At 37.0% G+C, this 24,114-nt stretch overlaps 1 protein-coding gene across 16 annotated transcripts in view; it reads right to left on the bottom strand.

The window, feature by feature from the left end:
- CCDC15 (coiled-coil domain containing 15) overlaps positions 1 to 24,114 on the bottom strand; it is a 71,382-nt gene that overhangs the window by 4,422 nt on the left and 42,846 nt on the right. For 14 of the 16 annotated variants that reach the window (XM_021063072.1, XM_021063078.1, XM_021063081.1 and 11 more), the window contains one exon: positions 533 to 706. In XM_021063072.1, the coding sequence (XP_020918731.1) occupies positions 533 to 706 (174 nt within the window). Of the gene's footprint in view, positions 1 to 532; positions 707 to 6,634; positions 7,165 to 16,417; positions 18,282 to 24,114 lie in introns of those variants that run through there. The other 2 variants (XM_021063083.1, XM_021063084.1) reach the window with 2 other exon arrangements.

Genomic DNA, 24,114 nt, shown 5'->3' with positions numbered 1-24,114 from the left:
AGTTTTGATGAACTCCAAAGGTATGAGAAGACAATCACTTTTTTTTTTTTTTTTTTTGCCACACCCATGGCATGCAGATGTTCCTGGGTCAGGGATCAAACCCAAGCAGTGACCTGAGCCACAGCAGTGACAACACTAGATCCTTTAGCTGTTAGGCCACCAGCGAACTCCCAGCAAACTTTTATTTTTAAGGAAAATGAGAACACTGACTTCCTAAGTCTCCTCTAGAGCCAGAATTTCATGCATAACTGTTCCAACTGGGAGTTCCCATTGTGGCTCAGTGGAAACAAACCCGACTAGTATCCATGAGGATGCAAGTTCAATCCCCAGCCTCATTCAGTGGGTCAAGGATCTGCTGTTACCGTGAGCTGTGGTGTAGGTCGAAGAAGTGGCTTGGATCTGGTGTTGCTGTGGCTGTGGTGTAGGCAGGTGATTGTAGCTCTGATTCAACCCTTAGCCTGGGAACTTCCATATGCCTCGGGTGCAGCCCTAGAAAGCAAAGGAAAAAAAAAAAAAGAACTGTTCAAATTACCTTTGGTATTCCTTTTCTTTCTGTTGTTTTTCTTTGGCTCCTTTTATTTCTTCAAGTTGTAGCTGGGCTAATATCTCACTCATCTTCTCCCCTGAATACGGCTCTTCATGAAAATTCATTCTTAATATCCTCTGCTCTTCAGCATAACGTTGCTGCTCTTTCTTTTTCTTAATTCTGAGAATAAAATCATAACATGGTTAGGAATTTCATAAAATCAGAAATCGAAATCAGATGGATTTCGATGGAAACAAACAGATGGAAAGATATACCATGCCGGTGGATTGGAAGAGTTAATATTATCAAACTGCCTATACTACCTAAGGCAATCTACAGATTCAATGCTATCCCTATCAAATCACCAAGGACATTTTTCACAGAACTTGAACAAAATATTTTAAAGTTTGCTTGGAAGCACAAAAGACCCAGAATAACCAAAGACATCCTGAAAAAGAAAAATGGAGCTGGAGGAATCAGGCTCCCGGACTTCAGACTATACTACAAAGCAACAATCATCAAAACCGCATGGTACTGGCACAAAGACAGAAATACAGATCAGTGGAACAGGATAGAAAGTCCAGAATTCAACCCACGCACCTACAGCCAACTCATCTATGACAAAGGAGGCAAGAATATACAATGGAGAAAGGACAGCTTGTTCAAGAAGTGGTGCTGGGAAAACTGGACAGCCACATGGGAAAGAATGAAATTAGAACACTCCCTAACACCATACACAAAAATAAACTCAAAATGGATTAAAGACCTAGATATAAGACCAGACACTATCAAACTCCTAGAGGAAAACATAGGCCAAACACTCTCTGACATAAACGACAGCAACATCTTCTCAGATCCACCTATCAGAGAATTGACAACAAAAACAAAAAATAAACAAATGGGACCTAATCAAACTTCAGAGTTTCTGCACAGCAAAGGAAACCCTAAACAACATAAAAAGACAACCCACAGAATGGGAGAAAACTTTTGCAAGTGAATCGACTGACAAGGGATTAATCTCCAAAATTGATAAACAACTTCTGCAGCTCCATACCCAAAAAACAAACAACCCCATCAAAAAATGGGCAGAAGATCTAAACAGACAGTTCTCCAAAGAAGACATACAGATGGCCGAGAAACACATGAAAAGATGTTCAACATCACTCATTATTAGAGAGATGCAAATCAAAACCTCTGAGGTACCACCTTACACCAGCCAGAATGGCTATCATCCAAAAGTGTACAAACAATAAATGCTGGTGAGGGTGTGGAGAAAAAGGAACACTAGTACACTGTTGGTGGGATTGTAAATTGGTGCAACCACTGTGGAAAGCAGTATGGAGATTTCTCAGAAAACTAAACATAGAACTACCATTTGATCCAGCAATCCCAATCCTGGGCATCTACCCAGAGAAAACCATGACTCGCAAAGACATGTACTCTGATGTTCATTGCAGCACTATTTACAATAGCCAAAACATGGGAACAACCTAAATGTCCATCAACAGAGGAGTGGATCAAGAAGATGTGGTACATATACACAATGGAATATTACTCAGCCATTAGAAAGAACGAAATACCAGCATTTTTTGCAACATGGATGGACCTAGAAACTATCATGCTAAGTGAAGTCAGCCATACAATGAGACACCAACATCAAATGCTTTCACTGACATGTGGAATCTGAAAAAAGGACAGAATGAACTTCTTTGCAGAACAGATGCTGACTCACAGACATTGAAAAACTTACGGTCTCCAGAGGAGACAGTTTGGGGGGTGGGGGGATATGCTTGGGCTGTGGGATGAAAATCCTGTGAAATCAGATTGTTATGATCATTATACAACTACAGACATGATAAATTCATTTGAATAATAAAAAATTATTAAAAAAAGAAATAGAAATCAGAAAATCAGAAATAGGGGAGTCAGGAAATCAAGTTTAACTCCCCTAGAAAAGCCTCAAAAATCCCAGCTGGCTGATTTTAGTTTGTCCTATAGCTCATGTGTACATATAGCCTCCCAAATGGAAATGGCCAATGGTTACTATTAAAAGTTTTTCTGTAAGAATTCTAATATAAGAGCTTTCTCAGGTTAAAACTACAAGTAGACAGGACTTCTACTTTAGGCTAAAATGAGTAACAGGGACTGAATTTGCCCTCCCACTTTAAACAACCAAATGAATACATAAACAAATCAACCCAGAAACCAACCAGACCAAATACAAAAAACAATGGTTTTCAAGACACTGGATATCAGGCCACAAAATACAGTGATCCTTGACAGATCAAAGACAAATGAAAACAAATGAAGTGAGCCCTCCAAGTGCCCAACTTAACCACAAAAGTTTCCAGGCAGCAGCATATGGCACAGAAAACAACTCTGGTAGGCTCCCAGAGTTCAGGAGATGAAAGCCAAAGTCCAAGGACACAGAAGCAATTAGAGTTCCTAAGAATACCAAGGGGAGAGAGCTGCTCAAAGAAAGCACTCCAGAAATCTACAGACAGTCTCCCAATACACAGTAGGACACTGTGCTCATATGTGAGGAAATGACCTGAGGCTAGGAACAGAACCATCCAAAAGAGAATACGGAACAGGGTACTGCCCTCACACAGAGCAGGAATAGAGCCTGTTCTCACCAGTCAAGACTTGGAAAAATTCATAATGCACAGAACATTGGGTAGAGTTTTCTGAAGATTTTACCTTACTAGTGGGGAATAATGATTAGTCCTAGACTAAGCACTGCTCCAGACACACCCAGCATTATAAAGGCAAAGCTCTAAAGTAACTTTGTTTTGCATCCCAAAACAAAGCTCAGGAAAATTTATATGAGAGTATGAAGATATCCCGTCACCCAGGGGTAAATGCACAATGTTGGACATCAAGTCAAAGATTACCAGGAATGCAAAAGAGGCAGTAAAATACAGTTCATAATGAAGAGACTAATAAATTAATCAAAATCAACTAGAATGTGCAGTTATTAGAATTAGCACAGAAGGACATTAAAACAGATAGTACGAGGAAGTTCCCATGTGGTACAGTGAGTTAAGGATCCAGTGTTGCTGCAGCTGTGGAATAGGCTGCAACTGTGGCATGAGTTCATTCCCTGGCCCAGGAACTTGCACATGCCACAGGTGCCAGAAAAAAAAATAGTACGACTATATCTTATATGTTCAAAAAGTTTAGACATAAAAATAGACTGAAATCGACTTCTCAAGATGAAAACTACAATTTCTGAGAGAAAAATGCACCGGAGAATAAGCCCATATTTTAAGAAGTGGAATTAATAATTAGTAAACTTCCAAAAAAGAAAGTAGTAGGCCCAGATGGGTAGACAAAAAATTAAGGAACAAATTATGCCAATTCTCTTTAATCTCTTTCAGTGGACAGAAACAGAAAGAACACTTCTTAACTCATCCTATGAGGTCAGCATTACTCCAAAACCAACACCAGAGAGATATTACAAGACTACAGACCATATTTCTCATGAACATAGAGGCAAAAATATTAGCAAATCAAATCCAACAATGTATATATATTTCATACCACAACCAAGTAGAATTTATGCCAAGAATGCAAGGTTGATTCAACATGGAAAATCAATTAATGTAATAGATCACATTAACAAGCTAAATAAGAAAAATCAAAAGATCCTATAAATAGATACAGAGAAAGTATTTGACAAAACTTAATACCATATGATTCAGCAATCGCACTCCTTGGTATTTACCCAAAGGAGTTGAAAACTTATGTCCACACAAAACATTTAAAACAGCTTTGGAGTTCCCGTCATGGCTCAGTGGTTAATGAATCCGACTAGGAACCATGAGGTTGCGGGTTCGGTCCCTGGCCTTGCTCAGGGGGTTAAGGATCCGGCGTTGCCGTGAGCTGTGGTGCAGGTCGCAGACGCGGCTCGGATCCCGTGTTGCTGTGGCTCTGGTGTAGGCCGGCGGCTACAGCTCCGATTCGACCCCTAGCCTGGGAATCTCCATATGCCGCAGGAGCAGCTCAAGAAAAGGCAAAAAGACAAAAACGAAACAAAAACTAAAACAGCTTTGTTTATAACTGCTAAATCTTGGAAGAAACCATGATGTCCTTCAGTAGATGAATGAATGGATAAATAAGCAGCTGTGTATATCCAAACAATGAAATATTATTCAGAACTAAAAAGAAATGACCTATCAAACCATGAGGAGATATGGAACTTAAATGTATATTACCAAGTGAAAGAAGCCAATCCCAAAAGACTACATAGTGTATGATTCCATCCATATGACATTCTGGAAATAGCAAAACAATGGAGACAGTGAAAGATCAGTGGTTACTAGAGGCTGGGAATGGAGGGAGGGAAAGGACGAATAGGCAGAGGATAAAGGACTTTTTGAGTAGTAAAATTATTCTGTATGACACTATAATGATGGATACATGTCATTATACATTTGCCCAAACCCATAAACGTATCATACCGAGTGAGATTTTGGGTGATAATGATGTGTCTGTGTAGGTTTACTTGTTCACAAACGTACCACACTGGTGGGGGATGTTGATGATGGAGGAGGCTCTGAATGTCAGGGGGCAGGGAGTACACATGGGAAATAGCTCTACCATCCTCTCAATTTTGCTGTGAAACTAAACTGCCCGATAAAAATAAGTTCTTTATTTAAAAAAATACACTGGGTGGGATCACCAGCAGACTAAATGTTGCAGAACTAAATCCAAAAGCATACTAATTGAAATTATCCAAAATAAACCACAGGGGAAAAAACCAAATTAAAAGGAACACAAAAAAGCAATTAATCCAATTAAAAATGGGTAAGGGATTGAATAGACTTTTATCCAAAGATGATCTATAAATAATCAACAAATATATGAAAAGATGCTTAACATCACTAATCATGAGGAAAATGCAAACCAAAATCTCAGTGAGATATCACCTCAAGCCATATTCATAACAATGTGAATATGTTTATTCATTTATTAACACTACTGATCTGTACACTTAAAAATGGTTACAATGGTAAATTTTACCTTGTGTTTTTTAACCACACACACAAAAAAGTATATGTCACATATATAAAGAACAAATGAAGGGGAAAAAATGAAATATAGTTGTTTTTAGGCACACAAAAACTGAAAGAATCCATCCTCAGTATAAGCATAACCTAGAGATATGGCAGGTTCAGTTCCAGACCACTGCAATAAAGGGAATATCACAGTAAAACAAGTTGCATGAATTTTTTGGTTTCCCAGTGCATATACAAGTTCTGTTTACACTACACCATAGTCTTTTAAGTACATAATAACACAATGTACATACTGCAATTAAAAATGAATGCTATTGGAAAAACAGCACCAATAGACTTGCTCGACACAGGGTTACCATATACCTTCAAGGCATAAAAAATGCAGTATCAGAGTTCCCGTCGTGGCTCAGTGGTTAACAAACCCGACTAGGAACCATGAGGTTGTGGGTTCGATCCCTGGCCTCGCTCAGTGGGTTAAGGATCTGGCGTTGCTGTGAGAGCTGTGGTGTAGGCTGCAGATGTGGCTTGGATCCCATGTTGCTGTGGCTGTGGTGTAGGCCAGCAGCTGTAGCTCTGATTAGACCCCTAGCCTGAGAACCTCCATATGCCGTGGGTACGGCCCTAAAAAGAAAAAAAAAAAAAAAGAAAAGAAAAGAAAAAAAAAGCAGGGGAGAGTAGATGTCAGATATTTGCCATCTTCCATTATCTAGCATATGATGTAAGGGAGGCTCCATTAATTGATACACTTATTTTGTTGTTGTTGTTTTGTTGTTTTAATTATTTAATGAATTTTATTACATTTATAGGTGTCCAACAATTATCACAACCAAAATTTACAGCATTTCCATCCCAAACCCTCAGAGCATCCCCCCACCCCACAACCTGTCTCATTTGGAAACTGTAAGTTTTTCAAAGTCTGTGAGTCAGTATCTGTTCTGCAAAGAAGTTTATTGTGTCCTTTTTTTAGATTCCACATGTAAGTGATGGCATTTGATGTTGGTGTCTCATTGTCTGACTGACAATGAGTCACTCAGCATGATAATTTCTAGGTCCATCCATGTTGCTGTGAATGCCGTTATTTCTTTCCTTTTAATGACTGAGTAATCCTCCATTGTGTATATGTACCACATCTTTATCCACTCCTCTGTCGATGGACATTTAGGTTGCTTCCATGTCTTGGCTATTGTATACAGTGCTGATACGCTTATTCTGTGTATTGATACACTTATTGATTCAATGTATTGTATTGATACATTTATTGATTCCATCCTCCAGAGTTTTAGAGTATCAGCTGGCTCTAGGATCTGGTTTAAAATGTAAGTCAAAAACGCCCAAAATCCATTTAGTTATTTAGAAACATCATACATTTCACAAATAGCATTGGCACATGTGGTCAGTCCATATCTCAGGGATATGGGCATCCTAGGGCCTTAGGAAGAGAGGTAAAAATCCTGAACCATCATTCCTGGGAAGGAGCAAGGTTGCTCACTAGGTCAAGTGCCGTCCCACCTGGGAAGTTTTTGCTCACTCATTTTTTCAGCATCACCGCAGTGTATGATTCTTATAATAAGATTTGAATATTAAATTTGAAGAAGTACAATATCATCTGAAGGTAAACTGTGAAAAGTTAGAGATGTACACTATAAATCCTAGAACCAATAAAATAAAAACATCACAACTATTATAAAATCAAAATATATCACAGGATTATAAAAACACAAAAGAAGGCATAAAAAGAGAAAAAGGTGAAGAAAGAACAGATGGGACAAATAGCAAGATAATATACTTAGATCAAACTCTACCAATAACCACATTAAAAGTAAACAGTCTATGCAGTTCCCATTGTGGCTCAGTGGTTTAAGGACCTGACATTTTCTCTGTGAGGATTTAGTTCAAGTCCTAGCCTGGCTCAGTGGGTTAAGGATCCACTGTTGCCACGGCTATGGCGTAGGCCCCAGCTACAGCTCTGATTTGACCCTGGCCCAGGAATTTCCATATCCTGCAAGTGTGGTTGTAAAAAGAAAAAAAAGTAAGTAAATGGTCTAAATACCTCAATTAAAAGGAAGAAACTGTCAGACTTGACAAAAATCATGACCCAACTACATGCTGCTGACAAGAAATGAACTTTATAATTTTCTTTCTGTGTGTGTATGGTATCCTTGATTCTGGTTACCACGGTGATGATGGCCTCATAGAATAAGCTTGCAAGTGTTCCTTCTGCAATTTTTTGGAAGCGTTTCAGAAGGACAGGTGTTAACTCGTCTCTGAATGTTTGACAGAATTCATCTGTGAAGCAATCTGGTCATGAACTTTTGTTGGTTGGAAGTTTTTAATCACTGTTTCAATTTCAGCACTTGTGCTTGGTTTGTTCCTATTTTGTATTTCTTCTTGACTCAGTCTTAGAAGACTATCTTTCTAAGAATTTGTCCATTTCTTTTAGGTTGTCCATTTTATTGGCACAGAGTTGTTTTTAACAGTCTCTTATGATCCTTTGTATTTTTGTGCTATCAGTTTTTTATTTCTAATTTTATTGATTTGAGCCTTCTCCCTTTGTTTTTCTTTTCTTTTTTTTTTTTTTTTTTTTTTGATAGGCCAAAGATACATTTATTAAGATAGGATGCTTGTGAGGGACACAAGTGGGTAAACGAGGAGGTTCTGCCCCGAGGATTATATGGACTACATATTTGTAATCCAAGCAAAGTGCGGACTTCTTCCTCATTCTTCGAGTAGATTAGTAGATGTCAGGCTTACATCAATAGCTCCTCCTTAGTATTGGGTAAGAGAGTATTTGACCATATGAGGTCAAACTAGGACTGTCAAGGCGCTTATTCAAATCACCAGAAGGTGGTAACATACACTAAAATATGTTCAATCATCTCAGGATACTTTGGAATGTCATCTTTCCCTTAAATTCCTGTCTTTGGTCCCAAGGATCATTAACTTGCTGAACTTGAATGCGGGCCTCATTTTATTTTTCACTTAATGACTGGAGGCACATCTCGTGCTCTTATTTATGGTTTTGTAGTTAAGCAAGCCTGTTTCATTCCATGATGTTCTGATAGCTTTCTTGAGTGATCATTAACTTATCCCAAAGTTCCCTAGATTTCCCTCTGTATCTCTGGTCCCCTACCAGGACTTCTACAACTACCTGTGTAACTATCCTACTCTATCCCTATCATTTCCCCCTCCAACTCTTTTATACCCTTTATGCTTGAAGGTGGATATGGGGTGATGACTGTTTAGTAACTACTTCCTGCGGAGATAGGGTGTAGGCCTGTCTATGGGAGGAGTAAAACACCTAGCTAGCTGTCCCTTCTGTGCTGTGAGGGCAGAAAGCCAGTGTCGCACTGGTTAACATTATTTTTCCAGCCAACTTAGAAGTTAAATAGTGTAGGATGAGTTATTTTAGATGCTATCCCTTCCAAGGTAGTCTCCCAACCAGGTATTACTGCCCAAAAAGTTGCTGCAAGGGAATGGTATAGAAGGTGTCCAACAGTGTCCACAATGAGTAGGAGTTGGAGTGGATGGTATCTGGACTTATTCTCCTTTTATTTCTTGATGAGTCTGGCTAAAGGTTTATCAATTTTGTTGATAAACCTTTCAAAGACCAGCTTTTAGTTTCATTCATCTTTTCTATTGTTTTCTTCATCTCTATTTCATTTATTTCTACTCTCATCTTTATGATTTCTTTCCTTCTACTAACTTTGGGTTTTGTTTTTCTTTCTCTAGTTGTTTTTGATGTAAGATTAGGTTATTTGAGATTTTTCTTGTTTCCTGAAATAAGGTTGTTTTGCTATAATCTTCCCTCTTAGAACTGCTTTTGCTGCACTGACATTTGTCTCTAGGTACTTTTTGATTTCCTCTTTGATTTCTTCAGTGATCCTTTGGTTGTTTAGTAGCATTATGTTTAACTAAACATGTTTCTGTATTTTTTACAGTTTTTTCCCTTGTAATTGATTTCTAATATCATAGTGTTGATACTTATAGAACATTCCATCTGAAAGCAGCAGAATCCACATTCTTCTCAAGTGCACTTGGACCATTCTCCAGGAGAGATCACATGTTGGGCCACAAATCAAGCCTCAGTACATTTAAGAAAACTGAAATCATATCAAGCATCTTTTCTAATTGCAACACTATGAGATTAGAAATGCACTTTAAATATAAACAAATAGATTAAAAATAAAGCAATATAAAAGAAATGCTAACACAAGTTAAAAGAAGGTTGGAGTGGCTATATTAATATCAGGCAATGTAGACTTCAGAACAAATTATCAGAGATGAAGAAGATCACTTCATAATTATGGAGACAACTGAAGAGACACAACAATCCCAAATATTTATGTATCTAGTAATACAGCTTCAAAATACATGAAGCAAAGACTGATGGCATTGCAAAAAGATACACCAAATCCACAGTTTCAGGCAGAGATTTTTAATATCCCATCTCAATTATTGATAGAATAAGTAGGCATTAAAATGGCAAAGATAAAAATTTGATCAACATCATCAACCAACTTGACCTAATGAACATTTATAAAATACTCCACAACATTTATAGAATAGCAAAATACACACTTATGGAACAACAGAATACACATTCTTCTATTGTAAGGTTATTGAACATTTACCATGATAAATCAAATTCTGAGCCATAAAACAATTGTCAGTAAATTCAAAAGGATTCAAGACATACAGAGCACAATGGAATTAGAAATCAATAACAGAAAGATCCTTGAAAAATCTCGATACTTGTAAATTATATAACTCATGATCAAAGATGAAAAAAGGAGAAATTAGAAGGTTTTGAACCAAATGAAAATGAATTTATTAAGTGCTACTAAAGAGTATTTAGCATAAAATTTATGGCACTAAATGCCTACTAAAAAAGGAAGTCATCGAATCAATGTCCTAATTGTCTACCTAAAAAAACCTAAAAAAGAAGAGGAAATTAAACCTAATGTAAGCAGTGGAAAGAAATGATAAAGATTGAGGCAGAAATCAATGAACTAGAAAAAAGAATAGAAAAAAAATAATGACCAAAAGCTAGGGCTTTGAGAAGATCAATAAAATTGATAAATCTTGACCTTATCTGATCATGAAAAAAAGAGCAAAGACACCAATTAAAGATTAAAAACTTAAGAGAGATGAAACCACTACAGATTCTACAGATATTAAAAGGGCAATAAGAAAATACTAAGAACAATTCTTACCAAATAAATTATACAACTTAGATGAAATGACAAATTTGTCCACAGAGACAAACTACTAAAGCCTCATGTAGGAAAAAAACAAAAACAAACAAACAAACAAAAAAACTGATCAGCCCTACATCTATTATCAATGTGAAAACTGTTGTTAACAGCATTTCCACAATCAAAAGTCCAGAACCAGGGAGATTCACTGGCAAATTCTACCAAAAAGTTAAGGAAAGCACAATACCAATTCTGCATAAACTCTTCCTCTTAAATTAGAGCAAATACTTCCCAATCCATTCTATGAATAGGCTAGTGTTTCCCAGAAAACAAAACCAAAGATACTACAAGAGAACTACAAGCCAATATCTCTTAGAACACAGAAGTAAGTTCTAAACAAAATTTTTAGCAAATCTAATCAAATAATATATTAAAAGGATAATACATTATTACCAAGTGGTGCATAACCCCAGGAATGCAGGGTTGGTTTAACAATCAAAAAGCAATGTTAACCACCATATTAACAAAATAAAAAAGTAAAACTGTGATCATCTCACTAGAGATAAAAAGAAATTGACAAAATTCAACATCCATTCCTGATAAAAATTCTCAACAACTAGGAAGAGAAGGGAACCTGAGAAAATATTATAGCTAACATCATACTTGATGTTGAAAGACTAAATGCTTTCTAAGATTAGGGATTGTCTACTCTTATCACTACAAATCAGTGTTGTTCTGGAGGTCCCAGCCAGTATAATTAGGCAAGAAAGAGAAATCAAAGACATCCAGATTTAAAGGAAGAAGTGAAAATGCCTTTGTGGAGTTCCTGCCATGGCATGTGGGTTAAGAATCTTGATTGCAGTGGCTCAGGTCACTGTGGAGGTGTGGGTTCAATCCCTGGCCCAGCACAGTGGGTTAAAAGGATCCAGTGTTGCCACAGCAGCGGTGTTGGGTTGTAGCTGTGGCTCAGATTCAACCCCTGGCCTGGGAACTTCCATGTACCACAGGTGTGGCCATAAAATTTTTAAAAAAAAAGAAGAAGAAGAAGTAAAACTACCTCTGAAGAAGACATGATTGTATTAAAAAAAAATCCAATGGAATTAATGAGTACAAGATCATACCTTCAAACATCAACTATGTATTTCCATGTAGTAGCAGCAACCACAAAAAACAAAAAATCAAAAATTGAAAATTTTTAAAAATACCATTTACAGTAGTTTTTAAAAATAAAACTACTTTAGGATAGATCTGACATAAAATGTAAAAGACCTATACACTGAAAAATACAACTAAAAAAAAACTAAAGAACAACTAAACACATGTTCCTGGGTTGGAAGACTCACTATCATTAAGTCTCAACATCTTAATGATAGCAATTCTCTTCAAACAATTTATAGATTCAACACATCCCAATCAAAATCCAAAGTTTCTTGGGAGAAACTGAAAAACTGATTTTAAAATTCATATGGAAATGCAGAGGGCCTAGAATAGCCAAGACAACTCTGGGGGGGAAAAATTGGAAGGCTAAATTAGCTATTTGATTTCAAGCAAGATTATAAAACTATGCCAATCAGAACAGCATGGTATAAGCATAAAGACAGACAAATAGATCAGGACAACAGAAGAGAATGTCCAGAAATAAATCCACGCATATACGAACAACTCATTTTTAACACTTTTACTGAGGTATTATTTGCACTCCATAAAGTTCACATGACCATTACGCAATTTTCATCCTCCCCAAAAGAAACCTTGTACTCACTAGCAGTCACTCTTTCCACCTAGACCTAGACAAACACTCATTTTTCTGTCTCTATAGATTTGCCTATCCTTGACATTTCATATAATGGGGTCACAAAATATGTGGCCTTTTGTGACTGGCTTCTTTCACTTGGAATAATGTTTTCAAAGTCCATCCTTGTTGTAGCATGCACGGGTATTTAATTCTTTTTTATTGATAATATTCTACTATATAGATATACCACATTTTATTTATCTAGTCATCGGTTTGGGGGCATTCAAGAAGCTTCAACTTCCTAGTTATTTTGAATAATGCTGCTATGAACATTTTTGTAAGTTTGTGTGTAGATGTACATGTTCAGTTCTCTTGGATATAGACCCAGGAATGAAACTGCTGAGTCATACTGGTAACTCTATGTTTAACCTTTTGAGAAATTGCTCAACTGTTTTCCAAAGTGATTATAGCAACAATATATAGAAATTCACTGTATTTTTCCATATCTTCATCAACACTTGCTATAATCCATCTTTTTTTTTTTTTTCAGGGCCACACCCATAGCATTCAGAAGTTCTTGGGCTAGGGGTCAAGTTGGAGCTGCAGTTGCTGGCCTATGCCACAGACACAGCAACATCAGCGCCAGGCTGCATCTGTGACCTATACCACTGCTTGGTGCAACCAACCCTGGATCCTTAACCCACTGAGTGAGGCCAGGGATCAAACCCACATCCTCACGGACACTATGTTCTGTTCTTTACTTGCTGAGCCACAGTAGGAAATCCAACCCCTTTTTTTTCTTTTCAGTGGTTTGATGTGTGATCTCAGTTCCCAGACCAGGGAATCAAACCTAGGCCACAACAGTGAAAGTGCTGAGTCCTAACCACTAGACCACCAGAGAACTCTCCTGTCTTTTTTAATATGGCTATTCTTATGCATGTGAAGTGGTATCTCATTGTAGCTTTGATTTCCATTTCCTAGGAACTAATGATGTTGAGCATCTTTTCAAGTGCTTATTAGCAATTTATATATTTTCCTAGGAGAAATGTCTATTTAAATCCTTGGTCCACTTTTCAATTGGATTATCTTTTTATTATTGGGTTGTAAACTTTTTTTATATATTCGGAATACAACTCTCATCAGATATATGATCTACAAATAATTTCTCACATTATGTAGTTGTCTTTTCACTTTCTTTTTTTTTTTTCACTTTCTTGATGGTTTTTAATTTTGAAGTCCAACTTATCAATCTTCTCTTTTATTGTTTGTTGGACAAAAGATTTTGAACAAATGCACAAAAGCAATGCATTGGAGAAAGAATAGCTTTTCAGCAAATGGATATCCATGTACAAAAAAAACTTCACACCATATATGAATATTAACTCAAAATGAATTACAGACCTAAAAATAAAATCTAAAATTACAATCTTTCTAGGAGAAAACAAAAAAGAAAATTTTTGTGATCTTGGGTTAGGCAATGATTTCTTAAATATGACACCAAAAGTACAATCTATAAAGGAACAAACTGAAAGATGAAAATCTTTGCATAGCGTATATCTATAAACGATTTGTATTCAGATTATATTAAAGAACTCTTGGGAGTTCCCGTCGTGGCGCAGTGGTTAACGAATCCGACTAGGAACCATGAGGTTGCGGGTTCGGTCCCTGCCCTTGCTCAGTGGGTTAACGATCCGGCGTTGCCGTGAGCTGTGGTGTAGGTTGCAGACGCGGCTCGGATCCCGCGTTGCTGTGGCTCTGGCGTAGGCCGGTGGCTACAGCTCCGATTGGACCCCTAGCCTGGGAACCTCCATATGCCACGGGAGCGGCCCAAGAAATAGCAACAACAACAACAACAACAAAAGACAAAAAGACAAAAGACAAAAAAAAAAAAAGAACTCAATATAACAAGATAATAACTCAATTTAAAAATTGGGTTGGAACATACTTCACCCAAAACAATATACAGATGACAAAGTAAACACTTGAAAAGATGTTCAACATCTTCAGTCATTCAGGAAGTGTACTAAAACCACGAGATACCACTGCATACCTATTGAAATGGCTAAAATGAAAAAGACTGACTGTACCAAGTGTTGGTGATGATGTAAGGAAACCTGAACTCTCCTACACCGCTAGTGGTAATATAAAGTGGTACGACCACTTTGGAAAACAGTTTGATAGTTTCTTTAAAAAATGAAATATATACATACCATGATGATCCACTCTACTCCCAGGTATCTACCCAAGAGAAAAGGTAACATATTTCCAGAAACTTGCACACAAATGTTCACTGCAGCTTTATGTGCAATAACCAAAACTGGAGACAACCCAAATGTCCATCAACCTATGAATGGATAAATAAACTATGGTATATCCAGCTAATGGAATACTATCCAGTAACAAAAAGGAATAAACTCTTGATACCACAACAAAGACAAATCTCAAAATAATTACTCTGAATAAAAGGAGCTGGGCACAAGAGTACATGTTGTATGATTTCAGAAAATGTAAATCAATCTAAAGTGACAGAAAGCCAACCAGCTGTTTCCTAGGGAAGGGGGCAGGGGGAGAAATGAGGGATTACTAAGGGCATAAGGAAACTTTTTAGGATGATACATATGTTCATTACTTGACAATAATAGCAATTATGCATGTGAAAATATCAAAATTTATACTATATATAGTTTATTTAATCTTACCTACTAGCAGAAAGGAAAGGAGAAGCTCATCAAGAAAACTCAGAAAATCTAACTTTAGAGCTTTTGTTAAGAAATATAACTAATGCAGGGAGTTCTGTCGTGACTCAGACATGGGTTCAATCCGTGGCCTCGCTTAGTGGGTTAAGGATCCAGCATTGCTGTGAGCTGTAGTGTAGGTCACAGACACGGCTCAGATCCCACACTGCTTGGCTGTGGCGTAGGCCTACAGCTACAATTCAACCCCTAGCCTGGGAACCTCCATTATGCCATGGGTGCAGCCCTAAAAAGACAACAACAAAAAAAAGAAAGAAATATAACTAATTCAAAACCAGAACTTATAAATACATGCTGATAATGTCAGTTGCTAAAAATTACTTTGAAACAAATGAGCTATTGTTTTCTGAACAGTGGCATGAGGTCAATTCATACTCATACCTCTTCAATACAGCACGGATTGCTGAAAATTCTGGGCTTCTATCCATCTGTAGCAGGCTATTTACTCCAGGGGAATTATGGACTTCCTTTTAGTTAGATTAACACAAGAATATACTAAAAAGCAGGAAGCTGTACTACAAAGGCTGAAAGATCAGGAACTGGAAAAGTACAAAAAACTTGTATGTGGAACTAAATCCATTCAGATTCTGACAACTAATCCCTCGCCACCTTTAACAGAGTGACAAGGCCACTTTAAACAAAGATTTTCTTATAACTGTTCTCTCTCACTTGCCATTCTTTCTTGTAAGTCTAAATTGAGTACTCCTCAAAGGATACAGAACATAAATATAGCTTTTATGGTATGATTCAAACTCGTATGCAATATAAAATTGTAATAGGGTAGAGGTAAGAAATCTCATTATTGCAAATTGAGCAGAGAGCTATGTTTTTATAACCAGTAAGGATCAAGATTTAAAGGCATATAAGGCAGTGTACTAGACATGTGGGGGAAAACAAGACATAAACTTCTTCACAAATGACTTTAAAACATGTCACTTTACTCTCTTAAAATATAATGCATGAAATAAGTAAGAGAATGAAAGAAAAACATTGTAAGAGTACAAAAGTTAAAAGATGAGTCTAGGAGTTCCTATTTTGGTGCAGTGGAAATGAATCCGACTAGGAACCATGAGGTTGTGGGTTCAATCCCTGGCCTTGCTTAGTGGATTAAGGATCTGGCATTGCTGTGAGCTGTGGTGTAGGTTGAAGACGCGGCTCAGATCTGGCGTTGCTGTGGTGTGGTGTAGGCCAGCAGCCACGGCTCCAATTAGACCTCTAGCCTGGGAACCTCCATATGCTGCGGGTGTGGCCCTAAAAAGACAAAAGACAAAAGACAAAAAAAAATAAAAAAGATGAGTCTGAGACCACAGGCGCTCTTGGCTAGAGATCTACATACATAGAGCTCTTATTCCAAGTAGAGTCAGTAAAGAAAAGTAAATATTTTGAAGACATTTGTATTTGATTAGTTCAATAATTCCTTAGCTTGTGAAAAAGGCAAATGTGAAAAGATTTTTCTGTAGATAAGAAACCAAACTGAGGTTTTCAATAGTGAAATATAAAAGGAGCCAAGTGAATGACAATAGAACAGCTTAGTTACTAGTACAATGCTCTATACCAGTAAACTAAGAGCTAAGGAAACACATGATCCCCTTAGGTCTTGATAATGAGACAATTACTAAATGATGGAATCAGTCCCTTTACCCCTCTCCCCTTGCTATTCCTCTCCTCACAGTGAAACACCTCAAGAGAGCTGTCTAGACCTTCTGTCTCTATTTCCTGATCTCCTCTCCCACTCCAATACAGGTTGAAGACCCATCAATCACTCCACCAAAATAACTCTTTAAGGTCAATGGCAGCGTACAGGTCAATTAATCCACCTACTATGTACATTCTCAACAAGGGCAACATTGTACCCAATGTGGCAAAAATTGATTCGAAGGAATAAAATATCTTAAATATTTAAAGTTTGTGGCCCTCCAAAAAGTAATAGTACATAAGCAGAAATACACTACATCTAGGCATTCTCCCACTTCTTACTCTATGCCTTCTCCCCAGGTGACTTTACGTATATTGCCTGCCTCAGTTACCATACACCATCGCCTGTAACTCATTAAGCTCCACCTCCAGCATAGACCATTCCCCTGAGATTCAAACCTATTTAACTGCCTCCCAATTTGACATTCCACTTGAGTGTCACAAAAGTATTTTTCTGGGAAAAGAATCTACAGCTTTGGTCAGATTCTCAGGTTAAAAACTACTGCCATATAGTAATTTCAGAAAGGATCATAAAGACAAAAAAGGCAAAGTCAACTAAAAAGATTGATATAAACAATTATTCTATAAACAAGTTTATTCTCTTCTGATGTGTTTAAAGCTTCTTGCATATATATACCTTTTAGCTGATACACAAGAGAAACTAAACTAGGTTGGAAATCAACCTGTCAACAATATCGGTTTTCCACAGAGCATTGACGTGAATACAATTATAGTGGTTTGCCTGGTTATGCTACAAGGTATTCTGAAACCAGTGTCAGACTTTCAATAAAAGAGATATTTATATTCAGTAAGAATATAAATTGCAAATTGATTGTAAACTTGCTACACTGGGTGTGTGCACAACTGAACAAGTAGGTGTCAATATTTACATTTTGAAGAAAATCCTGAAAATAAAGTGATATCACAAGCAAACTACATTAAAAATATATTCTTATAATTACAACAACTCTTGTTATTCAGTTACCTTCCACATAAGTTTACACTACTAATCCTTTACAAATTTAAACAAAGATTGAGACCTAGAACCAAAAACGAGGGCTATCTCTGGCTCTATGGACTCATATTTCTTGAGCAATTACAGAAATTTGCCAAAACCAATACTATCAAATAAAAGGAATTGTGCATCTAAGAACAGGAAATAGATTTATTTCAGGAGCTAAAGAGGTGCTCTGTTAAAAAGAACTTCTCAAGGAGGTGAAAGAAATCTTCCTCTTTGGCACAACAGGATTAAGGTCTAATCTAGCACAGTCTAAATCTTTGCCTGCTGTTTTTCTGTCAACCTTTTTCTCTGCTTCTCCGCTTCTTGATTCTGATAGTATTCTTCCTTAGGGATGTCTGAAAGCATTATTAAAAATAATTTAATGTTTCCTATTGGACCCTCTACTTGGATTCCTTTAAGCATTTCAAACCCAATATGCCACAAACTAAATTTATCCTCTCTGCCTCTACCTCCTTCCTGGCAAATCTGTTTTATAGTAACTCATTTGCCCGGTGGCCTATGCCATAAACCTGGGACTTTCCCTTAAATTCTCCTCTGACAATATCTTATCAATTCTATCTCTTATGCCTCCCTCCTCACTGCCTTCCTGGCCCCAGCTTATAACTTAAAGTTACAGACTTCAAAGAGGTTAAGTGATGGAGTCAAACAAATCTGGGATTGAATCTCAGTTCTGCCATTACTAAGTGTGATTTTAATCTTAGGCAAACTACTTAACTTCTCTAGACTCATTTTCTCATCTGTAAAACAAAAATAATAATAAAATTTACCTCATAAAGTTACTGAAGCAGACAAATGAGCTAATGCTTCTAAAACCTTTAACACTATGCCTGGCGCATTGTAAACACTCAGTGCCTGATAGCCACAACCCTACAGAATTGTATATCAATTAAATGAGATGATAATCCATGTAAAGCACCTCACATACAATAAGGGCTTAATATTTAATAACCTTTAAAAAATTAATTTTACTTCTCATCTTCTCTGTATTACTTCAATAATCTAATATCTAATCTTAGTCATTTTATCTATTTCTCACAATGCCGCTAAATGGCTCCTGTTTTCAAAATAAAACCCAAATTCCTTCTCATGAAATGCAAAGTTCTTTATGATTTTTTTCTCATTTCATAGGGCTTACCTCTTGTCATTCCTTTAGCTCCAATCACATCCAGCTCGGAAGTGTCACAGTCTCTCCAGAGTTACTGTTTTTGCAATGCTATTCTTTTTGCCTAGAATTCCCATCTACTCTTTTCCCCAATCCATCTTTATCTCACACTACTTCTTCTAACCCTGCAGAACTCAGCCCAGGAAATGCTCCTTGTCCTGAGACATCAAACCCTCAATTTTGAGTTCAAAACAGTCTCTGTGCTCTCACATATTCTTGTAATATTTCCTTCTAATGACATTAGAAGAAAGATTTTATTTTACTAATACTTTGAGACTTTTACATTTGTGTTGATGAAGGAAATTAAGTCTGTAATATTGCTTTCTTATAATGTCCATAGAAGGAAAGTTGGTATTAAGGTTATATTGGCTCCTATAATTATTTGGGAAGTATTTCCTGTTTTCCATTCACCGGAATATTTTCTGTAAAATTTGGTGTTATTTTTCCCAGTAAGTATTTGGTAACTAACATTTATTGAGCACATACTATGTGCCAGATTCTATATTTAGCTAATTTACCATCCACATTGAATCCTCATAGCAACTTTCTGAGGTATATATCATTATTGCTCCTGTTTTGTAGAGAAGAAACTGAGGCTTACAGAAGATAACTTTCCCAAAGTTGCAGAGCTGGGACTTCGACGCATATCTCCCCATGTTCTTAATCACATGCTACGATGTCTTATAATACTTATAATACAGTATTATAATTATCAATTCATTTATCTGCCTCCCCATTAGTCAGTGAAATCTATTTAGTAAGATCCTTGAAGGATGCGATCATGTCTTCCATTTTTTGCATCCCCTTATTATCACATTGGCCAATTAATAGGTGCTAAATAAAGAACTGTTAAATGACTTAATGCAAACGTATCATTTGATCCTTATAAAAACTGGGTAAATTGGTTATTATAACCCCCTGTTTAGAAAGTAGATGTATATTTACTTTAGAATGCTGCTATAGTGGTTTCTGTCATTAAGTGAAAACATATGACCCCCATGCAAAGAAGGCAGGCATGATTTAGTTTTTTCCACAGGAAAAAGCAAAAAAAAAAAAAAAAAAATCTAATTGTTTGCAAACTATCAATGACAACAAACTTAATGTTCTGATACCATCTTTAAGACAGAGCCCTTCATATTTTTCCTGGGATCAAGAGTATAAATCCAACAAGAAAAAGATTATCCAGTGAGAAAATGGCAATAAAACAAAAGCCTTAAGCAGAAAAGCTTTCAGAGAAGGTCAGCAGTACAGCTAAAGAATTCCCCACTGACTATGCCATGTGGTAGGCATGTCATAAGAAGATTTAGGGTAGACATAAAATACCCACAGCAGAGATGTCTTAGCATGGGTTAAATGAACTGAACTAAATTTCCATTCTGTCTGCTGCCTGATGAGTCTGTAAAAATTCTTTAATATGGGAACCACAGAACTGAGATTTTTTTTGATGTAGATCAGATCATAATTATGGCTAAATGACTAGGTTACAGTAAGACAAATCTGGCCAGATATAAGAATGAACTTTCTGAGAGCCAATGTCCTTAAATTCTGAAATTATTATCCAGGGAGCTAATTTATAGTCCTAAAGAACATCAAGAATAGAAGAGATTCTTGAAATATTAAAATAGAATCCTGCTTAAAGGCCACCCTATACAACCTCATGAGGATGTTTCCAAGCCTCTTCTACCCCAATCCAAAACACACACACACACACATTTTTTCACTGCAGCAATTTTTGTCAAGTTGCTTTTAGGACAATAGTATTATAACATATACCAAAGAGGGGAAAAATGTGAGAATAAAAATATACCAAAGGAATTGCTAATCACCTCACAGGAAAACTATTCTCACCACTGGACTGCCACATAAAAACTTCAGAAGCCTTTGTATTCTCTATAGCAAAATAAACAGGCTATTCAAGAGGCCCCTTACAATGTACATACTGCTTAGGCTCCCAAAGTAAAATATACAAATGACAAAAAAAAAATTTTTTGAAACACAGTAAGAATAGAAAAAAATGATTTATATCCACCAGTGAAAGACAATTCCTAAACATCTTGGAATGTTTAATTTAGTCCTTTAGTTCATCATCATTCTTTTTATTTATTTATTTATTTATTTATTTATTTATTTATTTATTGCTTTTTAGGGCCACACCCGTGACATATGGAAATTTCCAGGCAAGGGGTCGAATCGAAGCTACACCTGCTGGCCTATGCCACAGCAATATGGGCTCCAACACGTATCTGCAACCTATGCCAAAGCTCACTGCAATGCCGGATCCCTAACCCACTGAGTGAGGCCAGGGATCAAACCCTCATCCTCATGGATCCTAGCTGAGTTCATTAAACGCTGAGCCATGAAGAGAACTCCTATTGATCATCATTCTTTTTGCAAAAAGCTTTGTTTCCATTGGGTCCATGACTTGGCAGAAGTTCAAGAGTTCTAAGAAGCCTCCCTGGAGTTCCTGTTGTGGCTCAGTGGGTTAAGAACCCGACTAGTATCCACAAGGATGCCGTTTGATCCCTGGCCTCACTCAGTGGGTTAAGGCTCCAGTGTTGCCACAAACTGCAGTGTAGATCACAGATGTGGCTTGGATTTGGCGTTGCTGTGGCTATGGCCTGAAGCTGCAGCTCTGATTCGCCCCTTAGCCTGGGAACTGCCATATGCCACAGATGTGGCTATAAAAATAAAAATAAAAACCCAGAGTTCCCGTCATGGCTCAGTGGTTAACGAACCCAACTAGGAACCATGAGGCTGCGGGTTCAATTCCTGGCCTCGCTCAGTGGGTTGGGGATCCGGCGTTGCCATGAGCTGTGGTGTAGGTCGCAGATGCAGCTCGGATCCTGCATTGCTGTGGCTGTGGCTTAGGCCGGTAGCTACAGCTCCAATTAGATCCCTAGCCTGGGAACCTCCATATGCCACAGGAGTGGCCCTAGAAAAGGAAAAAAAAAAAAAAGACAAAAAGAAATAATAATAATAATAATAATAAAATAAAAACCTGCCCTGGAGAAGCAGGCAGAGGCTTAGACAGAAGCCCAAAGGACTTCTTGCAGTAGTGTCCCTCAAAGGTCACTGGGTCGTCTCACTTTACTTGGAATTATCATATTTATGTTCATGAAAGAAATCAGTCTGTAAATGTTGCTTTCTTATAATATCCTTGTCAGGCTGGTACTACCTCCTCAATTATTTGGGAAGTATTACCTGTTTTCCATTCTCTAGAGTAGTTTATATAAACCTTGGTGTTACTTTTTCCCTTAAATATTTGGGATCCCAAAATGAAAACTGTGCCTGGACCTGAGCTTGAGTTCTTTTTGCTAAGATTTTCAGTGAGTGCTTTAATGCCTGTCAGTGATATGGGATTACTCATATTTCTAGTTCTTCATTCATTTTCAGTTTTTTATTTTTAAAGGAGTTTTTCCAATTCATCAAAGTAATCAAAATTTTTAGTGTAAAGTCCTTATTAACATTTAATGTTTCTGAGCTCTGTAATAATGTCTCCTCCTTCATTCCTAACATTGGTAAATGGTGTCTTCTCTCTTTTCTTTTTACTGATTAGCAAAAGTGGTATGTCCTTGGCAGACTAAATTTTCAAAGAACTAATTTTTGGCTTTGCTGATTTTCTCCACTGTACATTTGTTTTCTATTTCATTGATTTCTATTCTTTCTGACTTCTTTTGGTTTGATATGCTATTTTTCCCTAGCTTCTTAAGACAACAAGTTACAATACTGATTTTTTTCTAGCTTTTCATTTTTTCTGATAATTGCAATTAAGGATCTAACATTCCCTCTGAGCAATTTTATCTGCGTCTGACAAGTTTTGATATGCTTTATCTTCATTCTTGTTCTCTTCAAAGTATTTCCACTGTAATTTTATCTTTGACCCAGAATTCGTTAAAAATGTACTGCTTATTGGCAGTTCCCGCTATGGCTCAGTGGTTAAAGAACCCAAATAGTATCCATGAGGACACAGGTTCAATCCCTGGATTTGCTCAGTGGGTTAAGGATCCGGTGTTGCCATGAGCTCTGTGTAGGTTGCGCACACACAGCTCGGATCCTGCATTGCTGTGGCCGTGGTGTAGGCTGGCAGCTACATCTCTGATTTGACCCCTAGCCTGGGAACCTCCATATGCCATGGGTGAGGCCCTAAAAAGACAAAACACACACACACACAAAAAAACTGTACTGCTTATTAATTCCTAGCCTAATTTCTGGTATAGTCAAAGAATATACTCTAGAAAATAACCCAGGATATGATCAATTTTGGTAAATGCCATGGACACTTGAAAATATACTCTGTCACTGTTCAATATTTTTATGAATGTTTTTACTTTTCTTGAGGAAATATCTAGCAGTAATGTGGCTGAGTCTCAGGGTAGGTATATGTTTAAATATATAAAAATATTAAACAGTTTTCTGAAGTAGTTGTTTCACTTTCACTACCAATACATGAGTTACAGTTCAGCCATACAATGAGACACCAACATCAAATGCTTTCATTGACCTGTGGAATCTGAAAAAAGGACACAGTGAACTTCTTTGCAGAACAGATGCTGACTCACAGACATTGAAAAACTTATGGTCTCCGGAGGAGACAGTTTGGGGGGTGGGGGGATGTACTTGGGCTGTGGGATGGAAATCCTGTGAAATCAGATTGTTATGATCATTATACAACTACAGATGTGATAAATTCATTTGAGTAATAAAAAAAAATCAATATCCCTGGCACATCTGGTACTGTTAAGTACAATTTGTTTTTTTGTTTGAGCTATTTGAATGAGTATGAAGTGGTATCTCATTGTACATGGAGTTGATTTTAAGATTATATTTTTAAACTTCAGACTTTTTATTTTATTTTAAAGATTCCAATTCTCTAGTGAAATTCTCCATGTTTTCATCTATTTTCTCCATCTTTTCCTCTACTTACCTGAGGGTATTTAACCAACTGTTTTAAAGTCCTTGTCTGATAACACCAATATCTGTGTCATCTGTGAGTCTGCTTCTGTTGT

Source organism: Sus scrofa, chromosome 9 (assembly GCF_000003025.6).
Source record: "Sus scrofa isolate TJ Tabasco breed Duroc chromosome 9, Sscrofa11.1, whole genome shotgun sequence".
In the NCBI taxonomy this organism is placed as follows: domain Eukaryota; kingdom Metazoa; phylum Chordata; class Mammalia; order Artiodactyla; family Suidae; genus Sus; species Sus scrofa.
The sequence above is the reverse complement of the archived record's forward strand: the minus strand, read 5'-3'. Positions and strand labels throughout refer to the sequence as shown.